This window comes from Galleria mellonella, unplaced genomic scaffold, assembly GCF_026898425.1.
Source record: "Galleria mellonella isolate WM207_F2 unplaced genomic scaffold, CSIRO_AGI_GalMel_v1 utg63, whole genome shotgun sequence".
In the NCBI taxonomy this organism is placed as follows: Eukaryota; Metazoa; Arthropoda; class Insecta; order Lepidoptera; family Pyralidae; genus Galleria; species Galleria mellonella.
The window spans coordinates 9,825,762-9,844,458 of NW_026442130.1; the positions used below are offsets into that span (position 1 = coordinate 9,825,762).

General features: G+C 29.5%; 1 protein-coding gene and 1 long non-coding RNA gene across 6 annotated transcripts in view; one reads left to right on the forward strand and one right to left on the reverse strand.

The window, feature by feature from the left end:
* LOC113521994 (uncharacterized) lies at positions 1 to 13,023 on the reverse strand. Of its 3 annotated transcripts, XR_008253437.1 has the most exons (7): positions 12,958 to 13,023; positions 9,146 to 9,338; positions 7,938 to 8,076; positions 4,557 to 4,724; positions 4,169 to 4,246; positions 3,341 to 3,412; positions 1 to 2,919 (listed from the first exon to the last, which is right to left on the reverse strand). It is a non-coding gene; the product is annotated as an uncharacterized LOC113521994 (long non-coding RNA). The 3 variants fall into 3 exon arrangements; XR_008253438.1 differs by lacking the exon at positions 9,146 to 9,338 and having other exon boundaries at positions 3 to 2,919; positions 12,958 to 12,991; XR_008253439.1 differs by lacking the exons at positions 7,938 to 8,076; positions 9,146 to 9,338; positions 12,958 to 13,023 and adding an exon at positions 5,416 to 5,467.
* Positions 8,039 to 18,697, forward strand: part of LOC113521588 (dynein intermediate chain 2, ciliary) — a 22,324-nt gene continuing 11,665 nt past the window's right edge. Inside the window, exons 1-5 of one of the 3 annotated variants that reach the window (XM_031909766.2) lie at positions 8,039 to 8,207; positions 9,114 to 9,203; positions 17,132 to 17,242; positions 18,055 to 18,259; positions 18,504 to 18,629. In XM_031909766.2, coding sequence (XP_031765626.2) covers positions 8,193 to 8,207; positions 9,114 to 9,203; positions 17,132 to 17,242; positions 18,055 to 18,259; positions 18,504 to 18,629 — 547 coding nt within the window. In that variant the 5' untranslated portion in view covers positions 8,039 to 8,192. Of the gene's footprint in view, positions 8,208 to 9,113; positions 9,204 to 15,879; positions 16,038 to 17,131; positions 17,243 to 18,054; positions 18,260 to 18,503; positions 18,630 to 18,697 lie in introns of those variants that run through there. The other 2 variants (XM_026907164.3, XM_031909767.2) reach the window with 2 other exon arrangements.

Consider the following 18,697-nt stretch of genomic DNA (forward strand, 5'->3'; position numbering starts at 1 on the left):
GTGGTAATTGTCGCCTATAGACATGAGCAGTACTATGGACATAAGAGAATATACTGTTTCCCATGCGTTGCCATTCCTGAGGATTCAAGTAAAATATAAAATAAAATATAAGATAAAATTTATTTCTAAACAACTGATAAATTAACAATTCCATAATATATGTGAAAAAAATATTTATGATTTCGCTGGAGGCCAATTTCATTGACCCTTAGGTGGCTTGGCAACAAAAGGCTCCCACGGCTTCCAGTACAGTATTTTTCTAACTAATTAAGTTCTATGTATATTTTATATGTTTTGTTATACAACTTATAATGGCAAACAAGCTAATAACACACTTGATGAAAAGTGATAACCGTCGCCTATAGACATGAACAGTACCATACACATAACAGAGTATACTGTCTCGCCTATGGTATCCGGATGTTATGTTCCTGCTTTATTAAAAAAAAAAAACTCAATACTCCTTTCTTAAAATATATTACAAACACTCAATAATTTCAAAGTATATGTAGATTATATTATTATTTATGAATATATGTGAATATTAAGTATACATTGGTTAAGTAATAAGTTAAGTGTTAACTTAACTATTCAAACAATTATTGATCCATCTGTAAATAAATATTACAAAAGTCAAATAATTTCATTTACATCATTTACAATTCAGGCTTATGTATATAAATTTAATGTTAAATAATTTAATACCATAAAAAACTAAAAAAATAATTCTTAACACACATTATTATTAATAAACGATGAAAATAAATTATAATAATTAATAAACTTGCATTTCATCACACGAACTATGCAATATCACATAGTAATTAATATTAGGTATTAGACATGAGATACGTTAAAACATTAAAAATTGTATGTAAGTAATTGTTTAAATTTAATCCTAAGTAAATGAGCTAGCATACATAATTTGGCAAATTTTTAAAGTATATTTCGGCCCAAAATCTTACATAATAATAGTTAATTGGATTAAAGTACAGTACAGTGTAGTTATCTTACTAAAGAAGTTGCCAAAATCAAATGTACAAATATTCACTTAGCTATTTCTAAAAACAGGACTAAACCGTTCATTTTATAATCAGTCACTGCCATAATAAAAATATAAAAAATATTCATACCCTGAGGCCTCATATAAAGAACATAGTATGCAATGTAATACAAATGTAAATCAAAATGCAATGAAAATCAAAAACACTTTAAATTTTATAAATACAAGTTATTATAAATAAATACAGTACAATTTCTACTAAAATAGCGGATTACAATAAATAATACTTGAATTACAATCATATAATGTCACTGCCACCTTAGAATATGTTTCACATTAATATATGTGATAGGTGAGCCCTTAAAATTAAGACACAGTCATGCAAGTCTGCTTAGCAGAAACACATATGAAGGAAGGTAGCTAAATAGACGACTTTTGTCGAAAGTCCCTTTCTGATAAAATATTATACAATAATATATTATTAATACAGTATATGAAAAAATAATCTCAAATAGTCGTTCGTATCCTTTTAATTGACGAATCATTAAATCTCACTTCCATATGTTTAACTTAATATTATCACTAGTTTGATACCACATCGATACTTATTCTTACTTACCTGTCATCATGAAATTGACGTCTTAAGACATTACAACACATAAATTATGCATAATTATATTTAAATTTTGCATTGTTTTAGAAAATGACATCTATCTTTCTCTATAAAATTGAATTTTAATAATAGAAAAAAATATATAACATAAAAAACATGATGGCAGACCTATTTCATTAGGCCTTTACAACAATTCTTTATCGATATTGAATTATCCTACATACTTACTAAATAAAAGTTAAAGAAGTACTTAAGTCAAAATACTTAGTTATTTTATCATTTCATCTCATTCCTTTTTACAATCCTCACTCTCCTTACACTCCTCTTACTTATAAATATAAATAAATTACAATTTTGTAATTATGATTGATATAAATTAACAAAATATTAAACAAAAGCTTGTTTCGAGTCAAGTAGTCTGATTTTATAAGTAACATACAATTGTCTAACGTCACACTAAAATGGATCGTGCCCACCCAAATTGCGAGCGAAGCTTCAGCGTTACATATTTAAGAAGACATATGTACATGTTTTATGCGAGCAAACCCCCCCCCCCCAGCGCCTTTCTACAAATTCCTGTTACATAAATAAAATTATGCCTCAATACATATAACTTTACTTCACACTATAGACATAGGCCAGAATCTTTTTGATCTTTTTTAAAACATTTCTGAATTGAATTCAAAAACTCAATCATTTCGTATCTTGTCTATATAATAAAATATGTAAGTAAAATGTATTCCATTGTATGATTGAATGCTAGACGTATTACTTACTTTATATTACCATATACTATAAACTTATTTATTAGATTATTTTTGTATGACATTTATTGACAAACAATTACACTCGATATTTTTAGTAGCTAATAGAAAATATCTTAATAAAACAATACACTGTACACTTACAATAACAACAATCATAATAATTAAATTTCAGTCAAGACACATATTAAGTTCAAGATATTATTAATAAAACTTAATACCTAGAACCTACTCAAAAATCGACATAGATATTTGAAAAATTACTTACGGATACAACAGAATAAGTTGCAGAAAAATCTTGGTGCCCTAGGCTTCGTCTTCTTTGGGGAGGTGGTTGGTACTCTTTGATATCTTGACTGCATCGGTATAACTAATTCTAATACAGACGCGTCGTCATCTTCGTCAGAAGCAGTTAGTTCTACTTCATAGAGAGGTGGGGAGGCCCGGTCAAAAGTGTCCATGCAACAACCTTCGCTGTCATCTCTCCCCGCGACCCACCTTGCTTTATTCACTGGATCTACTTGCACCTTCATATTTTTCTGAAATAATCAAAATATAATTGTCATAGTGTATTCTGTGATGAGAGTAAGAGATTGGCAATAATGACATCACCTTGGTGCTTTCTGGAAACCATAGTGCTGAATTCCAGGTGTATTCATCGTTAATAGCTAACTGACCTGCCTTTTCATTCTCACCTATTTTCATAATTATCCGCAAAAAAGTAAACAAACAAACACTCCTAATAGCTGTCTATGAATGACGATTACTACATTTTATCAGTTGGGCCAACATTTAATATTTTTATTTTTAATCTTATGGTAAGTCATTATTAATTATCACGACTAAATTTTCTTCCTTTTTGCTGATTTTCTTAAATGTATTAAGTCATTAATTACTTTTAGTGAAATAGTCTTATATCTTAAAAATACTACTACAACAATATAAATATTGCATACTTACTCGTTCATCATTTTTCTTATTTGCAACTTGCCACCATACTCTTGCTGGGCATACATAATTGGCAGGGTCATTCTGAAATACATAAATAAAAATATTTTTCTCAATTTGTGTGGATATTTTATTAGTTATTGCTACACGATAAGTTCACTAATTCTGAAGCTATATTTAATAATTATAAAACTTTAAAATGGCGTTATTTATAGCAGCGTTGCCATATTGAGTATTCTTTTTGCAATTTTGGGTAAAAATTTGTCTTCAAACATGTTTGCAGAAATGAAATAGTTGGATAATTTTTTGCATAAAAATTAAATTTCTATGAGAATTACGGGTAATTTATTTGAGGATTTGACAGTTGGAAACCATATATATTAATCACATAATCCAGGGGTCTACTACGAAAAGAAATTGGAATTGGCGGACTCAATTTTGTGGTTTTGTTTATACCGAAATCGGCTCACTAAAAGAAGCTTAACATTACGTACGTCATAAATCCTATAGTAGTAGTCCAAAGGAACAATATTTTAATATTTTTAAATGGTATGTATTAGGTGATTTTTACATCAAATTTGTGCTTCGTTCGGCCCCGAAATTTCGAAAAATATTTCATGATGGGCCTACAGTACTATAGTAGTAAAATGGCATTAATAACAGTGCAATTATGAGGGTGTTTTATATTGCAGTGTTTATTTGGTTGAACATATTATTTTAAATAATCGAAACTTTATTATTTAATAAAAATGCAAAAATTGGTATTCTGAGAAATAAAAATCGTATCTAGCAACGCTAACTTGTAACTACTAATTAAAGAACGAAATATCTTTTGTTTACCAATAAATCATCATTTTTCCTTTTTGCCGGCCACCATGATCTAATCACAGGATCCTCGTCACTGCTAGTCTCCTCCTCCTGTAATTGTGCAAAAGGAAAATATATGTTATACAATAGGTATATTAAGTCGTATACTTCATAAATATTAATGGATTATTAAGAATGCAGAGGTGATACAGAGAATGCGTTTCTATTTTCAGGACTATTCGGGACCCTTTATCATGAGAGACATAACGGGAAACTGATGCGGGTATACAATACGTATCAAATACGTTTTCTTCTCAAAACGAATGCTGGTCTTCCGTTTTGATTCAGCTTGCGGAGTATGGTCTCAAAAAAACTAACCAAAAGACATTGCTTGAAAAAGCGTGTAAAACGATGAACTTACTTCCACTATCCTATTGCTGTTCCGTCTAGCGCTCGAACCGACTCGCTCCGTGTCGTCACTGTCGATGCCGCTGTCATCCGGCTCAAACAGGGGTATAAACTCATCGGCGTGATCTGCCTCCGCCGCCAGTTTGACTAATTCCTTGATTTGCCGATCAAGTGTATCCTCCTGGAATAAAAAACTTAGTCTTTAATATCTTGACTTTTATACGACTTGAAAGAGCAAAAACGATTTTTATGATACTAGCGGTCCCATGTACAGGGTGGTGTATATCACAGAATATAATGTAACGCAGATGGTATTCACTCCAGAGGTGAGGCATAGGAAGTTATTGGTATGGTGAATAGATATTTTCTATTAATTACTCCATAAAGGCAAATGCAGTGTGACACATGACACCACACACGATGAAGCAAAAATTTAAATTTGCAGATAATGGATGCATTTAGTCAAAGACTGTTGCTTATAACATTTTATACAGAAGATCTACGTTCAACAATGGAGAATTAATAGGTAGCTATAATATTATGCCTCTGTTTTTTTTTTTTAATAAATAAGATTTAAAAATACCCACATAGAAAGTACTATTATTAAAAAAACACATGTACTCTTCCTCAAATTAATATCACTAAATACCGACAATCATGACTATTGACAAAATAAAGAGATACGATCAGATGGTGACCCCGTATAGGCAAACGCAATGTAAAGCCAAATAAAACTGCGACATCAAATTTGTTGCAAAAAATCAGTTGATGGAAGTGCCTTAGGATCATTCCTTTAGGTTGCAGAAAAGACATGTACTCAGTGGAGATGATAAACATCTGAAATTATAATATGATATAATCTTTATACTCACTTTTTAAGTATAGTTAATTACAATGTGAATAATACAAGTAGCTCAGTGGCTACCAAAACAGATTTACGTAAAGTATTGTTACCAATCCTTATTTATAAGAATTCTATATAATGTTATTCAAATTAATGCAAAAATTTTGTTTTTCTGTCATTTAATTATATATAAATAGAGTGCAGAGTTTAATAATATCTGTCAGTAAGTACTTACATATAGTAAAACTAATGGAATGGAATAAGATGTGAAAATTAAACACAAATGTTTTATTATCATCATCATATCAGCCGTGAACTGCTGCTGAATATAGACCTCCCTCGTAAATGGTTCTAGTAGTTTCCACATTTGGCAGGCGGGTTGATAATTATGCTTTGATGATGCTTTAAGGGATATGCTGCTAACAATTCTTATACCATTAAATTCCCTTAGTCGTCTCTTAAGACACCCACAGAAAATAAAAGGTTACATAAATGTATATGAGCTACAATGTCCTCTCCAAAGGAAACATCTAGAAAAGCAACACATGAGACCATGTACGATACTGTATTCTTTATTTGGTGAAGAATACTATATATGTATAGACAACGATTGCTACTTTATATCAGATGAGACATTAGCTTATTTGCATAATCCTAATAGAAGATAGCTATAAAAAAATGAAATATCAATCATGTCTTGTTATAATAGTTAAACGGCGATTTAAAAAAGTTCTAAATAAAAAATGGTGATGCGAACATAGTCACGGGGTCCACTTAGTGATTTCATTGTATTAACCTTAGCTATCAATCATAAGTAAATATGTAATCGGAATTCCCCAACAAGTCATATTTTGTTCATATTAACTTACAATAGAGTACGTGACTACCTTTACGTCGACAAAAATTATTTACCCAATTAACTAGATATTGATGTATTATTAGACTAGCAGTATCCTGCGGCTTTATTCTCTTGAATCAGTACATAAACTATGTTAAGTTAGGATATATCACAGTCGTAAACCATTTTCATTTTCAATAGTTTTTGCCAGAAAGAATAACAAACATCCATCAATCCTTACAAACTTTCTTTTTATTTATAAAAGACACAACAACAATATGCTCACAACAATTAAGCAGACAATATACAATGTTATAAGTAAGTAAAAAAGAAAAACTACTATTCAAAAATGCTTAAATCTAAGTTTACTTGAACAAAATCATTTAACTCCTCACTACCAAGCTTAAGGCCATATGAACACATCAATTAAAGGTGTATACAACTCTCACAGATAAGCGTCAATGTACACTAAGTAACAATTTTTTTCGCATTCATAATATTAATAGGATAATGAAATAGTTCAAGTTCACGTATAATGGAACAAACTGAAAGAAAAGGGGAGAAAACTATCAAGCAGTAGAGCAAAAAGTTTAAAAATACGATAAAGTTTCTAAACGAAAATTGAGAAAAAATTTAAGAAATTTGCTCACATAGAAAAGTAAATATCGACGACCCGGATAATCGATTTTGTTAATACCGGCCTTTAATTCGATGTCAAAAACTTGCTTTTCTCAATGCGTAATATTTTTATACAGATTATCAAAGAAACCCTATCATTTAAAATACAGTATGCAAATCAGCTTGCAGAACGACAACGTACTTGAGGGGAACCCATGTACTCGTAGATGACTATCTGACATGAATCTGACATGAATAATGAATTTGTTATGATTAAATCTAAACATCTAAACAAATATTACAAATATTATTTTTGATATATTTTTTTGTTACGAATTAACTCAAAAACTATTAAATCGATTTTAAAAATTCTTTCACTTATAGAAAGCCACATTGTTAACAAGTAACATGAGCTGTATTTTATTTCCAAAAAACCATGCAAAGCTGGGGCGAATCGCTTGTTTGAAATAAAATAATACCGACGTACTGTAGAGTGATATGATGGATGTTTTATATTGTGATTAAAAATGTAGAATTAATGAATCTTTACAAATAAAAACAAACATTACTCTCATGTATAAAGCGACTTATTAATTATTAATTTTACTTATATTTCAATAGTTTTTGTTAATAAAATATAAAATAAAAATTAATAATAAAATATTCAGGAGAAACCTAACTATATTAACAAAATAAGTTTAAAATGTTTGCTTATTGCTTATTGCCAAATGTAATTCCAAATGCTACACGAACGTAAATCGCGAATGATGTAGTCATATGTATTGATAGAGAATTAGCTTAAGCATATGTATAGACAATGCAGGAAGACATATGTTGATTGTTACTGTTATAAACATACATATAATCCAACCGTAATTTAATCAAACGTGGTAAACTGCCCATGATAATAAGTACACCTAATATTATGTAATTAATTATAAAGATTTATAAATTATTTTTCCCCCATATTGTATACAAACGCGACCCTTTTTCACAAGTCTATTACATGAATTATAAATTAATTCATATGTCACTATAAAAAAACTTAAGAAAAACACACATTTAAGCTAAATATAATGAAAAATATTATTCACCCAGAGACAGGAGGTAAAAATCCACCGGCGACGTCACAAACACGTCAAAATCTAGCAATGGTCTCCCATGAGCTCGGGAGCTCACCCCTGTTGCCATGGAAACGGCTGATGCGCGCGCACAACACCGTCCCCCTCGCAACTGTCAAAATAATTTACAAATCTGCCTAAACTTTTCTGAAGTGGAATATTCTTATAAACACAAATTATTACTATTTAAACTTTTATTATTTATTATTATTGTTAATTCGAGCAAATATGCCACCGAAAAAGGTATGTTATTTATTTGTTTAATTTGTATACAAATTTACGTCATGTCTTTTTCAGATACAACTCATAGGAATAACTTCTGGATTACATACATGATATTACTAAAATGTAGGATTTCTACGAGACTGTACTAATATACACGACACAAATATTAAACGATTCATTTAATAGTTTTATGTAGATAATAATTTTAATAGTTTTTTCTACACTATTATGCAACATACATCATCGATCAAACGGAAGTAGGGAATACATACAGATACAAAATTGAATGAACTATTTTTCATATCTATTCAAACTTATATGTATATATAAACAGAGATAAACAGAGAAAAGGTTTCTAATTTTGCATTTAGGTACTTTTAGGAACTTTTAATATTCTCTCAATTATCTAATCCTGTTTTTTGACAAAGTAATCAGACTAATGTAATTCCAGAAAAAAAAAAAAAACAGAATATAATATTTTATTTCCAATATCTAGAAAGAGTCGAAAATAATATCTATTTACTGCATCTGTACGCAATTATTTCTATATTTAAAATGAACCAAATTTTAATCTGTTAAAATTACCACTGTAACATTAAAAAATTGGGTAATAAAATATAACTAAATAATAACTCATGTATACTATTTAAATGATCACCTACAGGGCGGTTTCAAATTTTCTCATTCGGATTTTCTTTAATAAACAAAAAATATTGTTCAATTTACACCGTTAAAAATCAAATTAATATAGATAGATAATTCAAAAGCAGACTAATGCATAAACATGGTAGAAAATAATGATCATTTATCCAAGTAAAAACTGAACATACCGCTTTGAAATCATCACAATATTATCATTATTCGTATTTATTTACACAATATATAATACGAAATAATAATCTATTTGAAATTTTAACATCATAGCTTCCTAGCCTACATGGGGTTAAAATGCCTACCATATGGCCTACTAAGTCCTCCGAAAAATCCATAGGGCTTCTACTAAAAAAGCTAAAAGTGAGTACAGTCTGTTTGACTTGGCATGGTCAGCGTCACAATGTAAATATGATGTCATTGTTTGTGTCTGTTTGCAGCGTCGACTGTGTGTCCTTTTGTCTAAAACACGATGGCTGTAACATACCGATGGCACATCTGTAAGAATTATCACAATTATTTGAAAAACTTACATCTTAAAGTAAATATTCCCAGACGAAATTCAAGTTTCTTCTAGTAAAACAAGGACTAAAAATATCTTAATAAAATCAGTATAAGATCAGTAAAGATCTAAAACCCTTTTTATTCAATTCAAAATCATCAACATTAGTTCAGAATTATTGCAAATAATAACCTCCTTCCTGTAGTTAATTTTATCTAATTATATTTTTAGATTGCGTACTGCATGTATTTAAGAAACTTGAATTCTTTACGGATATTCACTGACATGCTTTTTGTAATCTTTAATAATAATAATTATCTAATTATATTATTTAATAGTATTAATATATAACAAATAAACATTCCTAAAATTTATAGTATTTTTTATATGTATTATGCTTAGTATTATGTTTCTCGGTAATAAATATAAGAAACTGTAATCTCCTTTCGGAATCTATACAATCGTTATGGTGCAGCCAATAAACCTGTGTCGTAGTTCATTCTTGTTATATTTGTAAATAAGTTGTTTTATGTGGGCAAGGAATTTCATTTTGTATTCAATTTACTCGTTTGTACGTCTTTGCACGCTATGTGACCCTGTGACTTAAATGTTGTGTCCAACATAATATTTAAAAAAAAAACATTTATTTTTGCCAACAGGGAATTCATTCTCACACATTGTAGAACTAAATTGTAGCATTTAGTGCGTTTCAAAGATATGTCCTAATGCAACGCTAGTATGTAGAATGAGTTTCCTGCAGAAGTTTTACATACTCGTAGACATCACAGTATAGGATTCTTAAAAAAGGAGTAATAAAAATTCCTCTAGATTAACAAAGCGCACGTTATGCTCATGGTGTTGGAAGGGTTCTTGAGTAACCGTTTACAATCAGAAGAGCTATATATTTATTTGTCGTCATTGTAAAATATCAATGGGCGTGTTACGTGACACCATTAATCTCAAACCATGCAGAGCTCGTACTATGTGCTTTAAATAACATGTAGATATATTTAAATACTTTTTTATAGATATATTTTTAGTATAGAAAACACTCAGACCGATAAAAATTGGAGATAAAACCTACAACCATCAGGATGTGAGGTAGTGTGTTGAACTGATACACCACCTAGGTCGGTAAAATATATCTAAAATATTATATACTAGCTTTTTGCTCACTACGTATGCGTGGATTTCAAAAACAAGTGAACCTAATGAAATAGTCGCCTAATGCATTACTTCTAAACGGCGTATTAAGGTAAAACATATACCAGGCTTTAAGTCAGACCTTCAGAAATACAATTGTGAAACTACAGCCAATTTAGTGCAGTTGTGTTTGTGTGATACCAGAACAAACACAAACAGACAGACAAATTTTCTAAAAAATATTGTTTTGGTTTCTGTCCTTATTGATATAATATTTCGTACTGAACTAAATTTAATTGGTACAGATTTATATGGCTCGTCTTAGTATACAACTATATCCTACAATACTACATTACGATTTTTTTTTATTTGTGTACCCACAAATGATTTTAGCAATAGCTGGGTATTTATTTTTAAAATCTATGTATACAAATACATAATTCTATTAACTGTGAATGTAAATAAACCAAATTAAACCATAGATGAATATGTCTGTAGATATGTTTTCATTAGCGTATACGTAAGAAAGAGTAAGACGCCAAACGTCACTATCTCGTTTCAGGTCATCATATCAATATCATAATAATGGTATGGATAGTTTCGTTTCCACTTGGCTAGAGGGGCTGGTAGTTACTGTCTCGTTCTCTCTTATGCACGTAACAGAGATAAGGTATATTTCGGTAGATTCACAAAACAGGAACTGCCATGTGGTCCCGGCGTAGAAAGGGCTACCCTTTCATTACCCATGGGACACCCATGCGTAAAAGGCGACTAAAGGAACTTAACGGTCATGGGATGGGCAACAGCGTCCCTCTTAAAACATCACCAAAGCCTAACTGCAGTTGACAAGCGTAGCAAACTACTGGCAAAACTTCCCTTTTGAGGAAGACCTGTGTTCAGTGGTGAACAGTTAACGGCTGATATCATGATGACAGGAACAAACGGATATAAGAGATATCTACCTTAAGAATCAATGGTACAGTTTAGTCTTACTTGTAATTTCTTCATCCACTCACCATAGTATAACTACATTATAACTACTCAAAACATATAATCTGATATTAATAAATTAGACGTAATAGGTATCTACTACAATGTAAATAATACAGGAAATCCCAAATGCGAAACAGCGAATATTTTTGCACAAGTGAATTTATTAAATGATGTTTAAATGTTTTTATTATTTTCATATAAATTATGTTCAACAAGAGAACCGACTTTTGATACGATTAATTATTAAATATAGTAATACTATAAAATTATCTGACTTTATAATATAAAAAATAGCGATTCCTATAACATAATATACATAAAAAAGAAATTATATTTAGGGTCCTCGTTAATAGGTTTTAATTATATTTTTAATGACACAATTTGAATTAAAGATTAGTGATAAAAAATATTTATAATTAAATTAATAGTAGTGATGAATAAAAATAAATAAATAAATATTAAACATGTTTATATTGCATTTATTATATAATTTTTATGATCATATCAGCTGTTAACTATTCACTGTTGAATATAGCCGTAGTTAGGCTTTGTTGATGTTTTTATAGGGATGCTGCTGCCTATCCCTCGACCATTAAGTTCCCTTAGTTACCTCGTACGACACCCACGGGAAAGAAAGGGGAGGCCCATGCTGGAACCACACAGCTAAAACAATATAGTATAGTACCTAACCAATATTTATAATAATGTCTATATTTCGCTTTAACTCCTGCGTTAGTGATGTTCTGTGAATATTATTTCTGTCTAGTAATAGTACGTACACACTCACTACAAACAATTATTTCTAAAATTTGCTACTAACATAGTTTATATCGTTGATATCTGAAATAGAAATAGAACCTTATAACTAAGACCGAAAAGAACAAAATTTATTTAAATAATAGGCATCTAAAAACGTTTTAATTTTTTTTATGGCAAAATACTTTATATATATATATATATATATATATATATATATATATATATATATATATATATATAAAGTATTTTGCCATAAAAAAATTAAACATGTTTTTTTATGTAACTTAGAATGGCAAACAAACTAACGACCCACCTGAAAGTGGAAACCGTCGCCTATAAATATATACATATATACATACATATGTTTATAATGTTTAATTTTTAACGAAAACAAACTACTTCTATTACTAATATATATATATATATATATATATATATATATATATATATATATATATATATATATATATATATATAAAACAAATATCATTTCTTATATGGCGGGCGCACATTTAAAACTAAAATGATTAGCATACAAAACTGTATCACCAAAATTAAACGTATGCACTTTATCATTCATGCCTTGATTAATAAAGAATAAATAAATAAAACATTATTATATATTATTCAAATACGAGTATATGCAAATAAGAATATTAATAGCATCAAAAATGTATGAATTTGTAAAATTTTATATCAACTACTATATCTAATACATACATAGAAATTTAAAATTCATAAATAAAACACACAATATTGAAATGTCTTCTGTAGTTTGCGAGCGAGCGTACAATGAAACTAAAAAAACATTTAGAGTGCAGATATCGTTGTATTGTTTATTATCACGATAATGGTTATCAGAACATCGCAATATTAATAATCGATCGATCGTACGGTACCTATGTGACACGCAATAACCCTGACGCACGGGCAGAGGACGGAGCCCAATCGTAAAACCTTATGCTTGTCGTTCTCTATATTTATGCCAAAGAAATTACTACTCTCGAATCACAGCCATTACCAACTTTATTTAGCCTTACACGTTGTATTTGAATCTACAAACAACATTCCAATTTTATTTCGTTCTTTAACATAAACTTTTTACGTCTAAATAGCATATTACAGGCATATTTAAACCAGAGGGCCTATCATGAAATGTTTTCCGAAATTTCGGTGCCGAAAGAAACAAAAATTTGATGCTAAAATTACATGATACGTACCGTTTAAAAATATTAAAAATGCTAAAATATCGTTCCTTTGAACTTTTATGATAGGATTTATGACAAACGAAATGTTAAGCTCCATTTATTGTGTCGATTTCGGTACGAACAAAAACACGAAATTGAGCCCGAAAATTCGGAATTTCATTTCATGGTAGACCCCCTGGTGTAGCAAGCGATAATCACGTGATATCATTATTTTTATATAGATAAAATCATTGAATTGGTTCTATTTTAGGTACATAATCCTTATTAATATTATAAATGGGAAAGCGAGTTTGTTTGTTACCTATAGCGCCGTAATAACTTAAACAATCAATATAAAATTTGATATACACGTATTGTGTGGGATGGAAAAGAGTATAAGCTATTTTTTAGCTCTGTCAGTAAACATATCCGTGTAAAAGTAGTACATAAATCTCTACTTCTTATTGACTTAAAATTCGTAATAAATTCCATATATTTAAGCTGATAAATGATACGAAAATAGGATACTCTGTGGTATTTAAAAATAATCTAATAGAGTTTCTCGTTTATTGTTTGTAATGGATATAGAAATTATTATTTTCATTTTTAACAATATTATATATGTAAAAGGTAAAAGTAATTTTGTTCGTTACCTGTCGGCATCATAACGGTGTAACTATTAAATTTACCAAATTTCATAGACGTGTTATGTAGGATGGAGAAGGTTATTGGATACTTTTTATCCCGCTCAGTGAATATATACCGATCACGCGAACGAATTCACGAATAAAAGCTAGTATTTTTAAAAATATTATTCTGTTAAAACCTATGGTACATTTTTAGATAACTGGTGGTCTACCATTAAATAAATTCCAAATTTTCGGGCTCAATTTCGTGTTTTTGTTTGTACCGAAATCGAAATAAATGGAGCTTAACATTTCGTTCATCATAAATCCTATCCTAATAATCCAGAGGAACGATATTTTAACATTTTTAATAATTTTAAACGGCATATATTACGTAATTTTAACATCAAATTTTTGTTTCGTTCGTTCCCGAAATTTCGGAAAATATTTCATAGTAGGCGCTCTGTAATCCGATGCGCATAATATGTTTAAAATAAAACAAAAAATAATACCGATCTTCAAAGACAAATGCTTTGACTAATTCATTTTAATAATATATTCATAGAGGAAGTAGTAGATACCTGCGGAAATAACACTGTTTTCTGATTTATAAAGATGATGATACATACGACTTTGATAATAACTTTTATGAATTTCTTTTTAATCTATCACCCAAACTAAAAAAGCAGTTTTAGATATAAAGAAAAAGGAAGTAGCTAAGCTATTTTAAATCAAAGGTATTTTATTATTATAAGAAATATTAATATTATAGTATATATTCATTTGTTAATAATAATAATCTCCATAATGCTTTTACATACAGCAATTATTTTTTTCTGGTTACATATACGAAACTATTCACAAGCTATAAAATAAAAATAGAAAGTTTAGTACTTAAATCCATTTACTTGAAATCCTACTGTTGTAGGTACCTACATTTCTGTGTATTTGTTTATTAATATTAATTAATAAGAAAAATTAAAAATATTCCACGTCTTACCTGCATAGCGATATCGGATGAAATGGTTACCAGTTTTGTGGCAAAGGTGAATTTTAATTTATACGTACTGATGTCGGGGATGTCGTGATTTCACCCTGTGCCAGCATTATACAACCAGTGCTACCTTACGCCAGACACGGGGACTAATTAGAATTTGGCGACACGCCCAGCCAGCGTGGCCAGTTATTTGCAAACTTTATACGGTCCACAAAAACATAAATAAAATTTGAAAAATTAAAACAACAACATTCTGCATTAAATTTTATTTGAATTCGAAAAAAATTAACTGTTATGCCTTCTTGATACCCAGGTGTCTTCCATTCCAGTTGATATATCCGAAACTAAATTTTAATACAGTATTTATTTATGATGAAATCAATAATCGATACTTCTTTTTCAAACAATATTATCATGTAATTCTATTTAGTAAAATATTTTTAAATGGAATAATTAAAATATTATGCGAATATATTAATACCTTCGTATACGTAAATAATGTTATTATTAAATCATTTACTATTTACATTTATATTATTACAAAGTAAGTATATAACATAAACAATAAGTATTATTCGTTGTGTTAGCTACTCAATTGAAATTAATTTTAATCCAGAGTCCTGCTAATACAATCATAAAAGTTTTCGAACCTATTGATGTTTAGATGTTTGTTGCTCAGTAAAAATAAAATTACAATCTCTCATAAATATTTCTTTTTTTGTAATCTCTACTCGTGTACATTACCGACTATCTTAGCTAATGTACCTAATGCAGTTTACACTCTGCTGAGTATAATTTTAATAAACACAGCCATCCGAACGGAATAGTCGTGTATAGGTCAACAATATTAGATGTTGTGTTTAAACTGCAAAACGGTATTACTATTAATTCGATTTATTATCTAAACAAATAAAATTATAGACGATGTCTGATAAGTTAGAAATAATAAAAGAAATAAATTCTTCTTTCGAGTTAGATTCAGATGATGACGTAAGTAGAAAATGTTTAATATTTTTCGTGAACGAAACCAGTTGACAGAAATTAAAAATAACGTTAATATCCATACTTCGAGCACGCAATAGCCGTAATCGTTTGTTTACGCTTGTTTTGGTTAGTCGAAAGTACCTTGAATTATTTTCAGACGTATTACATGATAGTGTCCAATAAAGACGTAACTATATGCAAATATATCTTGAAATATTTTGTCATAAATCTACAAGCTTCACAATCCGTTTACAACCAGTACTTGATATGACAGCAACTAACGCTTGCGTGCTCACTTATTGTCAGTCTTTTTAAAGTGAACAGTGTTGCTATTTAAAATGTTGAAGGCTATGGTAAAGAAAGCTCTCCATTCCGATCAAGATACAGTGCTAATTACGAAAACTTTGCTACAGTTTGATGACGTAGTAGGTACACCTCCCCAATCTAAATGATTTATTTCTTCTATATACGTATATAATTACTGATGTCTTAATTTTCCTTTTTAATTTCTTTTTACAAATACTCCAGCAAACTTTTATCTTTTGCGTCTAGTGCGTCAAATTTGGACAGATTTCATAATTGTCCAAATTTGCGACATAGATCTTTATTAAATACGTATTTATTCATCTCATACTAAAATTACTTAAAATAAATAAATGAATATCAATATACATATATTCAAATACTGAGCATCTATATATTAATATCTAAAATACTAATATTATTATAATTGATATTTTTAATTTTAAAATTAAAAATATCAATTAAATCTAATTTAATTACGTAAAGTTTGCACATTTCCATTGCAATGTTCAGCACATTTGTATGTTTTACCCCAAGTGCCTTTATTATTCTCTCGTCATCACAATCTCAACTACAATTATCATTTGTATGTGGTTAAACATGTTTGTGTCATATTAAGCACTTATATGTTATTAATTTTTAAGTGTTATGAATGTTTACTGTTGAACTGTGAATGTAAATTATTGTAACTCTAAATTATTGTATATTGTAATTTTCAATACAATAAAGTATTATAATCTTTATTGTACTGAAATACTAATAGTTAATTCAGAATTAATCATATCGATGTTATTTAGCAAAAAGAAGCAACTAAATCACGAGCTAATTTAGCTGAGGATGAAGGTCTGGATTGGCTCAAACCTCGTGCACTCATCAAACCTGATGATCAGGAAGAAGTTTCAGAAGCTGTAAGCATAAAATCAGTGTATTAAATACTTACTATTAATTTATTAAATTTTTCGTTTTAACATATAGGCAACACACATCATATACACAAATCATATTTGTATGCATCTATAAGAGATATTCTCTTACAATGCGGTCTATTATATCATCTAAAATTATGTTAGATGCTTTATCTCTTTAATAATAATAAAAAACATGATCAATTACATAAATATTTACAAAAATAAAGCATAAATAATATAGTAAGTATTGGTAAACTATTTATTCATTTGACATATCATATTTTTACATTAATCTTAACGAGTTCCATGGAGCAACGATCCTTTGAAATTCTTCAAATTAATATGAATTCTTTTTTATTTTAAATTGATATTTCTATATATATTCTTTTTAATAGACGCTATGGGTCATAGCTATATATATATTTATATTAAATATATTTATGTGAGATAATATATGTATTATGTTTAAAGTCGTTTGCTTGAGTACTTCTGTCCCATTCGTGTTTTTACCGTAAAGCAGTTGTGTTTGCATGGCTGTGTTTCGGTTTGAAGGGTGGGATATGGCAGTGAATTTACAGGGTACTGAGCAATAACACCTGAGTCCTCAGGAATGGCGATGCATGAGGGGTATCATGGGCGAAACAGTATACTTCGTTATGCCCATGGTACTGCTCATGTCTATAGGCGACGGTTACCACTTTCCATCAGGTGGGCCGTCAGCTTCTTTGTCATTCTAAATTGCATAAAAAAAGTATATAATGTAATGACTGTTCTTACCCGTGATACTTACCGTACTTAAAAAAATATACTAGGACTTGGAAGAAGAAGTGGGTCGTGTACTGTGTACCGTCAACCCTCAATGGGTGCCCGACGAAGTGGCCTACCATTATGGCCGCGCGATGTTTGTCGCGAAACCTAAACCTACCTACGGCAAAGCATACCCTCTGTACATATATCAAGGAACAGCTATTCGCAAAGATTCCGACGAGGCAAAAGCTCAAATAGCAGCAGGTTACGGTAATTATTGTATACGAAATAATAATTCTAATATGCCTTCAATCAAAAAACCAGTAAAAAACTTCGAAATGTTCAATTTATTGAAATACATTAGCTCGTTTGTTTTTTTATTTGTTATATTACTCATGATTTAAAACTATATTTAGCTTCTAGTACATTTATATACCATTATCTAATTTTAAAATTAACGATATCTTATACATCCAGTATATAAACAGACAACTAATTATTCGTTATTGATAAGGTATGGTTGGATTCGACGATGCTGGGCCTAAACGTGCAAAAGTTAAGAAATCAGCTGCTGATGAAGAGGAAGAAGAAGAACCTGAGGCTGAACCAGCAGCAGCAGCTGAGGAAGCTAAACCAGAAGGTATTATATACTATGTAATGCATTACATATTTTGTTTTATGTAGTCAATTTTTTTAATCTAATAATTA